The sequence below is a fragment of the Malus sylvestris genome, chromosome 2, assembly GCF_916048215.2.
Source record: "Malus sylvestris chromosome 2, drMalSylv7.2, whole genome shotgun sequence".
NCBI classification, from domain to species: domain Eukaryota; kingdom Viridiplantae; phylum Streptophyta; class Magnoliopsida; order Rosales; family Rosaceae; genus Malus; species Malus sylvestris.
The window spans coordinates 14,316,097-14,326,365 of record NC_062261.1 but is presented as its reverse complement, the minus strand read 5'-3'; the positions used below and the strand labels follow the sequence as shown (position 1 = coordinate 14,326,365).

The 10,269-nt window shown below is 36.7% G+C and overlaps 1 protein-coding gene across 7 annotated transcripts; it reads left to right on the top strand.

The window, feature by feature from the left end:
* The first annotated feature begins 2,362 nt into the window (after window positions 1-2,362).
* Window positions 2,363-5,987, top strand: LOC126591320 (uncharacterized). 7 transcript variants are annotated; one of them, XR_007612345.1, is made up of 3 exons: window positions 2,363-2,784; window positions 5,247-5,740; window positions 5,902-5,987. XR_007612345.1 is itself a non-coding variant. In XM_050256972.1 (3 exons), the coding sequence occupies exons 1-3, from the start codon at window positions 2,582-2,584 to the stop codon at window positions 5,591-5,593; spliced, it is 390 nt and encodes a 129-aa protein (XP_050112929.1). In that variant the 5' UTR covers window positions 2,363-2,581; the 3' UTR covers window positions 5,594-5,860. The 7 variants fall into 7 exon arrangements, 1 of the variants encoding a protein (XP_050112929.1); XR_007612346.1 differs by having other exon boundaries at window positions 5,862-5,950; XR_007612344.1 differs by lacking the exon at window positions 5,902-5,987 and having other exon boundaries at window positions 5,247-5,346; window positions 5,491-5,860.
* Window positions 5,988-10,269: the final 4,282 nt, after the last annotated feature.

Sequence of the window (10,269 nt, the reverse complement as noted above, 5' to 3'; positions counted from 1 at the left end):
CAGTACATCATTAAGGGGAACCTCCAATTCAACACACAACTGCCCTGCGCAAACTCTCTCAACAACTTTGAGATTTTTTATTTTCTCTTTTCGCTGACACATCTTCTGTTGGCATCAACAACACTGTGAAAGCAACTGGTGATATTTTCAGTCGGCATAGATAGTTCTGTCACCGTAGAATCAGCCGATCTCGCAGCATCTTCCGTTGGCATCAACAACACTGCAGCGAGGGCGGTTGGTTACCTATCCAAGTCTCGGTCGAAAAGGATTTCCGAATCCTTATTGGTCGAGGTCATCTCATTAGCTTTTTTGGCAAAGTGAGGTGTTACAAGTTACTACATTCGGCACATTGAAAGCCGAATTTGATATTGAACTTCACTAAGTTAGCAGCCTTGTCTTCAGGCTCTAGAACCCGAAGGCCGAGACAAGTTCCTTCCTCGGCCGCAGTCGCGAGATTCAGAAGTCAGCAACGCACCCAACGCAATATCATCAAATTTTACTTCTCGGCCGACGAGTTGGCACGCCCCGTATACAACCGAAGGACGTAGTTAACTTACTAATTACTCGGCCTGCGTGCCACGTAGGCTTGGTAGTTTTTAGGGTCAACAATATGTATGTATGTATACCGAGCCCTTGTTCAAATGAATCTTCATTTTTGTTTTAAAATAAGGACTACTTGTGAGACTTATTATACATCAAACTTCAAGGATCTTGTTCACGTAAAAGGTTAGCTCGATTTAAGCCACAATGGATGTAAAGAGAGTCCAACGTTGGAGAAGTGCAACATCTAAGGTTTAAATATAAGTGTTCCACTTTTAATTGCCCTGATGTCTTTTAGGATAAAACCCTACACCTGAGTTCTATTGGGCTTGATACCACCCAACGGATTGTGCCTTAAATGGTTAAGTAGAGACAATTTTCGGTGCATGACAACCTTAGTAGTAGACATTTGAGAGCCCGTGACACAATAGATTCAAACCGTTTATTTTTGAAGTCTTTATTTATAGATCATCCTTACAATAAATCAATTCAATCCAAAATCATTTACTCCATTCGATTGTCATGGTGAAATTTTGATGTTTCTTAAAATATAGTGTTACATCAATTTCTTTGAACTCAATTAGATTCCTCAAGCATTTCCGATTTGACTAATATTTTACAAGAATGTTCTATAAAATGCAATATGAAAAAATGAACGATTAAGTTTGTTGAAATTCAAATGTGAAGTGGACCCCAAATACTACAACTAGCCCTCATTTTTACCTCAAATAAGATTCCTTTGGATAAAGCATACATTATACATATACTAAGAGCAAGTCCACCCCTAAGGACTTTGTGCCAGCACCCAACCTATTTATCTACTTCAGTAAACAGTAATAGACTCTAATTAACAGTAATAGGCCAATGCATCTCCACTCCTAACAAAAAATAGTCTAGTCAAATTTATTAAAACATTATTATTTTTATTATAAAATAATAAAAAAAAATAATTTTATTTTTAATTTCTGACTTTAATCTTATTATAAAATAATAAAAAATAATAATTTTATTTTTAATTTCTGACTTTAATCTTTGTAAGCTCTTTGCAGCTTTTTCTTTCCCAACCTCACTTCCACACTCCAAAACCCAAATCAACGACGCGATAATCTCGCACTCTCTATAACATCAATCGACGGCAGGTCCTGTACCGACAGGTCTCCCAGTTCCACAACATTGAGTTCGGGCTCGACAGCTCTTACGACGGCGAATCTTGGAACAGCAGCATCGGAATATTGTTTTCTGAGTGCGAGAGAGAAAATCAAATGATTGGGTTTCGCGAGAGGGCAAGAAATGGGATAATCATGGCTGATAGGGGATGAGCAAATCAGAGAGCAGTAGAAGCATGCGCTCATGATCGAAAATTTGGTCTAAGAAAAAGAGAGACGCTTTCAGCTTTCCACTTCTGAAGTGTATCTGTTTATCCCGGCTCCGTGGCTCCTTGCCCTCCGACACCACGCTGGCGTCAGCTAGGCGTCACTTGGGCCGATCCCAAGGTCTGTCAAATTTAGGCCGGCCTGTGGACTGGCTTGGGCTGGGTGCCAGTTGATTCCACGGGTTGGAATGGATTGGTTGAGTCTCAGCCTGTTTTTTCCACTGGGTGCCGGCCTATCCCACCCCAGTGGAAATGCTCTAAAACTCAATTCGGCTGACACTGTTTTTCACTATTTGGGAATAGTGAAATGGCGGTAATGCCCTTACTTGCTTCTCTATTTTCCATTTCTGTACAGCGAAGTGGCGGATTTACCCTTGCTGCACGCATCTCTCATCGCTTCACCTTATGTTTCTCGACTCTTCTTCTTGATTCCACTCTCTCATTCAAAAAATCAGATCGCTCATCGCTGCTTCTCCAAACCTATGCTTTGACTACAACTTCTAGATTTGTCATTTTGTGTTCACTTCTCTCACTTAAATCTCTACTTCCGTTGCACTCTATCTTCTTCTTTCGCTTCTCCTGTGAAAATCTCAGCATTAAATTAGTTTTCATGTGTCCTTAAAACGTTAATCTTTAGCCTCTCTAAAAATCCATCTGAAAAAATGTATAATGGGTATTGTTTCTCTCTACAGGTTACTTGGAGAAGTCTGTGAAGGGTCAATAGGACAAGGTGGATTGCGTTTCAAAGTACAAAAAATACAGGGCCTGCCTCTCTATGCGTTTCCAGTCTTCCAAAAATCGTGTTCGTGGAGGCGATTTGAGACAGATTTGAAGCTCGGCTACAGAGATTTGATTCAAATTGGTGGATTTGGGTAAGAAACTAAGAAACCCTAATATTTTCTTTTGGTTTTAAGAGAACTATCATAAAATCCCTCCGAAGTGTTTGTGATTCCAAATCTAATCAACTTTTCCTAAATGCATCCCTTTCCCATGTAGCAAATCACAGCTCTAAAATATTCCAATTAATTAATTAATTATGATAAGCTTTTTTTAGAGTACTACTTCCATATATCTTTTGTTGCAATGGATTTGAAGTTTCCTGGGCTTGATTCTTGGAGTATTCCCTATTGTTCACTGCTAAACATCTGCCTTTCGTTTGCTATCTCGCATGGTGTTTACGACTTACTGCAAAACTGAGTTCTCTGGCTGGATTTTGTTGTTTAAGAGGTTTGATTTTCTCTGAGGTTTGTCGTTGACCAAAGAAGAACTCAGCATATTGTATGTCACTCCTCCCCAATATTTTCTGTATTTTTTCTTCAATTATCGCACCAAGTGCGACCTCTCCCAGACCCTGCGTAAAGCGGGAGCCTTGTACACTGGGTACGACCTTTTATTTGTTTTTGGGTTTATTGCTTTCCCGATAATAAAAAGAAAGAAACATAAAAAATATAATATTGGATAGTTAATTATTTATCTTCACTACAAGAAAAATGGCCACTGTGCACCAAAATATATTTGTGCCCTATGACGCTTAAGGGAACTAACATACGTGCCCATAGACCAATAGCAACAATGCGGCTACTATAATATATCTGTGCCCTCTATGGGCGTCACCTTTGGTTAGAGGGCACCATATGGCGGTTTGTGCTCAAAGACTTGGCACAAATAGGAGCATTTTTGTGCCCTTGTTCTGACAAGATTGTCAGACGACTTTCTCATCCATGTTAGCACAAAGTTTGTAATTGTGCCCTATCAATTAAATATTAAAAAAAATAAAAAATCAAAAAACCATACAAACTAAAAACAAACATTTTTACATATTTTAGCCCTAATTAAGATAACACTCGAAAACAATCATTTATGGACAACAAAATCTTCCCCAGAAAGCTTTGTTCATCCCATCTTTGCTGCTCCACAAATAAATTCATCATTCCCACAAGCAGAGTTCCATCAAACTTATGAATTTATGGGCAAAAATAAAAAGAATTTCAAACAAAAAGCGTTAACTGAGGTGACGTTGAGTTTCCTGCAGGATCAAATACAAAAAAAAATTAAAAATTAAAAATTAAACAAAACAAAGGAAAAGCCCAAATCTGATAGAGGTGTCGGTATTGAGCATAGCAGAAAAATGGAGAGAGCGAGAGAGTACCCATCTTCGCTTTGGACACCATGAGGGAAGAAAGGGACGAGAGAGTCCAAAGTATAGTTATAGAGCTTGTTCTCGTTGACGACATTGAAATGGCAGCTAGTAAAGACCGTATCAACTCGGTTTAAAATCGTTAGATGACTAACCTATTTCAAAAAATCGACTCGGACTTCCATTGTGGGACACACGAGCTCACAGAAAACCACCTACAAAAATAAATTATTAAAAAATTACACAAAAATCAAAGAAAAAATAAACAAAAAAAACCAGATCTGATAGGGGTGAGAGGAGTCGGTGATGCGGTGGTTGTCGATCAGACCGCCAACGTCTAGCAACAGAGTATAAGGGAGGCAGAGTTGAGAGAGAGAGAGAGGTGAAAGAAGGAGATTCTGAGGGAGGCAGAGATGAGAGAAGATCGGGAAATGGAGAGAGATAGACTGGATCTGGGGAAGGTAGAGATATAAAGGGTGGTTGGAATGAATATGGGGAAGCAGAGATGAATGAGAGAGATAAGGAAAGTAAAAGAGAAGGAAAGATGAGAGACAGGAAAAGAGAAATGAGTGAGACGGGGAGAGAGATAAGAGAGTAAAGCGAAAAAAGGGGGGGGGGTGTATGGTGGGTTTTGAACAATAAAAATATATTAAAATAAGATTTTGTCTTCAGATTCTTAAAGTAAGACAAGACACTTATGTGTATAAAATTAAATATACTAAATATACTAAATCAAAGGGCACAAAAATTATTTATGTGTGTACATAAATTAATAAAAAATTATGATTACTGATATGTATAAACAGTGACACAAATTTTGGTGCAAACATTTTAATGGGCACAAATGCAGGACACCAACTAATGTGCCTTTCGTTTAGAGGGCACATTTGAGATAGTTTAGTGCTCAACGAAGTTCAAAAAGCACAACTATACATTTGTGCACAATGAAAATGTAAAGGACACAAATCTTTTGTGTTCTTAGCCCTTTTTTGTTGTAGTGCTTGGGAATGTTATATTTATTCAAGGCATCCAAGGAATTAAGTACTTAATTGATTGATTACCTGATTGAATTTCTTTGATTTTTCTGAAAGAATTTGTTTTTTTTTTCTCTGGGGTTTGGATGTTTTCTTTAATTTTACACGTTGGTCGTGGCTTGCACTCAAATTTTAATTTAATTTAATTTTTTGGGTATTATAGCAAATTATATATATAGTTTGCAGGTGCTTCCAAGGGACCTACTCTATGCTCTCGCTTCCCAGTTGCCTCTGTTCGGTTTGGAAAAGCTACAGATAGCATTGTAAGTCGAAAACTAATCGATAAGTTTTAGAAATTTTGAATTTTTTGATGATTTGGTTTTCAAAATATGATTATGCTTGGATTTTATCCGGTTTGGTGTGCAAGAATTGAGTTTTTTTTGTTTTGTGTGGTTGAATGTAAATAGGAATTGGAAGAATGATGAAAGTGCTTACATTTTGTTGCAAGAGTTGGAATTTCAATATTGCATGGAGGAAGTTCCTTGGGAAAAAATTGAGCATATATATTGAAGTTGTTTCAGAGGGAGAATGGACCTCTCTCAGTGGGATTTACACTGTTGAGGAGGTAGATTTCATGTCCCAGTTGCTTGGAAACTTTGTAAACCAGACATCAATCATCGGAATAGATCCAGATTTGGCCTGGAGGCAACTATGAAGGTTCACTTTATTGTTTGTTAATTTGATTATGCTAAATATTAATTTTATTGTAATTGTTTGCTTTGTATTTTTGGTTTCTGGAATTCTGATGTTTGATGGTTATTTCGTGTTTCGGTTAAAGCATTTGGTGATGACTGGTTTGTTACTTTGATCACTGGTAGATTTGAGCGCCCTCCCCTCACTCTCTCGATCATATATTGGTCATTCTTTCAAGGTAGTCAATTTTTATGACCGACTTTGTGAGTATATCCTTATATATCATCATCCATAAAATTCATCCAATGTGCAAGATTGTAAATACACATAAAAATTACAACTTTCACTTGAAAATGGCTTGGAAAATGTTATGAACATATTGCATGTATACGTGAAATTTCACCGCTCCAAGATTTGATTTCTGCCTTCCATCGTGTTAGGTCGGTTAAATGTACTATTTGGTTTTTGGGATTGAATAATGCAATCTGAATCTTGGGTTTAAATTTTTTGTATACTATACTTATATTTAGCCTCTTATTCTGACACTTATAATTCATCTTCCAACACATTTAGCCATTTAGCCTCTTATTCTGACACTTATAATTCTTATATACTATACTTATATTTCATTTGACATGACATTCCCGCGGCAGCGTGCGAGCGAAAAACGCTAGTATATGACTATTACCGTCCATGTGGTTTCAAAGTGACGCGATCTTTTACCAAATCATTCATGCATGGACAATATCTACAATTAAATGGGGCAGATGGACCTGTTCCATTTTAGACCCAAATTATAAAAAAAAAACTACAGGCATTACGGATTGTGAAAGAATTGAGCAAACGTATAGCATCAACCTATCATGTACATACATGTAAAAAACGTAGAGGGTTTTGGCTATGTTTGCATATGACTCTTGTTAGGGGTGGCATTGTTGGTCTCAAAATGGGTTTTGCATATGACTCTTGTTAGGGGTGGCATTGTTGGTCTCAAAATGGGTCCCGACCGCAAGCCGATGATTTTTTAGGATTTTTTTTGAGCTAACTCGCGGTCTAAGGCTAAGTCGAGTAAGAGAAGTTGGTAATTTTGGTAGCACTTGGTTTGACTTTTTTTAAGGGATTGAGGATAGAGGAAGAAATGTGTCTCGGTCGAGGTGTCTCCGTGCCCTGGTGCAAGGACTTTAGAATGGGCGTTGTTCGTAAAAGTGGAGTGGAATTAATTTAATGGTTGATGTGGTAAGATGTGATGTATGGGAAGATGAATTGCATCAACCCAAACGAACTGGTCGGATAAATTGAATTGATAGATATCTATGTTTCAAATACTCCTATTACAAGAAAGTAAAATTTCAGGGGTGTTTGACCTCGAACAACAAGTGCGTTCAAGGTGTTCGACCTTGAACGGGCCGATTTGGAAGTGCACCCTTTCGACTTGAACGAGGGATGACAATTCTAGGTCCAAACATTCCCCGCTATTCTCATGAGGCTCGGCCTAGAAGCCAAAATGGTTATGAGACTAAAAATGCATTTGTCTGGATGTTGAGTTTATCTAGATGAGTCAAGTCCAAACAGGCATAACTCAGTTTGGTTCGGTTTACATTCTATCAAGTATATCATATGTAACTTCGTATTGTAGATTGATCAATACCGAGAGAATTTATTACTAAGACAGTGGTTTTGAGAGAGCGTAGATGTCAAAGTCAAATAGTTTAGGTTTTTTTTTTTTTTTTTGCTTTAAATTGTGAAAATGAAGAGGCAAAAAAAAAAAAAAAAAAAACCTCAATATAGATGATTTCGTTTAGTTTGGGTAATTGTCAAAATAGGTCAAAATTAAACTTAACGTCACTTTAGTTTGGCCAAAGATTGTAATTTTTAATCGTAAAAAGGTACTGTCACTTAGTACGTTTTAGTGATATTCATTTTTATTTGTAAGCGAGAGATTTTAGATTAAATTTTCGTCAAAGGCAAATTTGAACTACATTATTGCTAGTTCATTGTGAGACTTATAATATTGTTTGTTCCAAAAAAAAAAAAGTACTAGACCTCTTTGACTAGCAAATTTTAGGTTAAATATCACGTCTCATTGATGACATTTTAACTAATTAGAATGATATTTAAAATGATTCTAATTCCTAACTTATGTTATGCTAGCCCATGTGCATTAAAACAAATGATTGATGACTTCTTCTGTGTTTGTTATGTGGCTCTCACAATAAAATCTTTTATGCAATAGTTGATTGACCAACAATTAAATTGATTAGGTGGTAGTTGACCATGCCCTCATTCCTTTTTTTTTTTATTCCCTATTTTGACTCGTTCAATTTTTTACTTTTCTCGTTGGTTCTCGAGTTGTTAGAATAAGTATTATTTCCATTCCTCCCACCCATTTCCGATTAGCAAACACATCAGAGAGTTGTTTTGAAGAGCGCCATCATGTACTATGCTCGGAATTTTTTTTGTTATTTACAAGTATGGAGCAATTATTCTTTATATGATAATGTGACATCATTTTATTCTACGAACGTAATAATCAAAACTATTAATTATTTTTGCCATCATCTCTGAACATTCAATTTGGTTGATATTTTATAACAAAGTTTATGTTAAGACCTAACTACGTCTTCGAGTAATTGCATAGAGAGAGAGAATACAAAATACCAATTAATATTTCATTGATTGAGTATCTTCCCCTACAAGCTACTATATGTAGTACGTTTCTAACTAACAATCTAACTGACTAACCAACTAACTCCCATACAACAATTACCAACAGATTGATTCCATCTGTCATAGCATCCTAACAATACATCCCCCTTAAAACTGAACTTACAGATCACAAGATCAACATCTGATAAAGAAAAACAATACAAGTAATCTGCGAGTACAAGAACACTGCAAAAAACAATATGCTCAAAGATGAACAACTTTTGGAAATTTCGACTTCAACTCATGGTAAACTTCCCAAGTAGCATCCTCTCTAGAATGATTCTGCTACTAGACCAGTACTTCAGTTACTGCAAAATTGCAGTTGGAACATCCTGTAATATACCAGCATCTATCACAATTGGCAAAGCAACTGTAGTTTGGACATTATCCCCTAAATGTTTCTTCAAGCAAGATACATGGAACACAAGATGTAGTTTGGAATGATCTGGAAGTTGAATTTTATAAGCAGCATTTTCCACTTTATCTAACACCAGAAATGGGCCATAGAATATAGGTTGAAGTTTGTGGAAAAGATGCATTGCCAATGACTTATGTTGGTAAGGAACCAACCTTAGATAAACCCAATCTCTCACTGCCAAAACCCTTTATGTTCTCTTCTTATCAACTTGGACTTTCATACGACATTGAGCAGCTTCCAAATTACACTTCAGTAATGACAAAATTCTAGTTCTTTTGCTTTAAACACTGCTCCACTGAATCCACTTCAGTTGTACCATTTTCATAAGTAGGCAAAAGAGGAGGAGCATAACCATACACTGCTTGGAACGAAGTCATTTTAATAACAAAATGAGCTAGTGTTATAGCTCCATTCTACCCAAGACAACCACAAAACCCATTTCTTCGGTTGTAAACTGCAAAAGCATCTTAAATAGGTTTCCAAACACCTATTGAGAACTTCAGTTTGCCCATCTGTTTGAGGATGATAACTAGAGCTAAAACATGGTGCATAACCTTGTAATTGGAAGAACTCTTTCCAAAATTTGCTCATGAAGATTTGATCTCTGTCACTTACTATGGATTATGGCATACCATGCAATTTGAATATGTTGTCAACAAAAAGTTGAGCAACTAAAGAAGCTATATAAGGATGAAGTAACGCAATGAAGTGTGCTTTTTTAAACAAACGGTCCACTACAACCCAAATCACAGTTTGCCTCTGCAAGGTGGAAGGCTAGTTATGAAATCCATTGAAATTTCAGACCATACCTTAGCTGGAATTGGTAATGGCTGCAAGAGTCCATGTGGAGACAAGGTCTCATATTTATTTTGTTGACATATAACACAAGTTGCTACTCTATTTTTTATGTCTTTCTTCATACCCTCCCAGTAAAATAACATGGAAATCCTCTTACAAGTTTTTAGGAAGCCTTCATGACCAACTGCAAGGCTTGAGTGAAATTCAACAAAAACCTTATCTCTCCAAGAACTCAATGGACTCAATACAATCCTGTTTTCGTACTTTAAGAATGCATTATCAAAACTGAATCTTAAAGTGCTAATAGGAACATCATCAGACTTAGATTGTACCACTTGTTGAGACTTGACAATAATCCAAGTGTCTTTTTCAACTTGTCTTCGCAAGTCATCTAACCAAGAGGAGTAAGTGGAGGAAATGGCATTGAGTTCACTTGATTTATTAGAATTATCAATATCAGGAAGTACTCTAGACAATGCATCCGCAACTTGGTTATCACACCCTCTTTTGTATTGGATTTCATAGTCGAAACCAAGTAACTTAGTGACCCACTTTTGCTGAACATGTGTATGAGCTTTACCCTCTAAGAAATACTTCAGACTATGGTGATTTTTTGAATGATAAAATGATT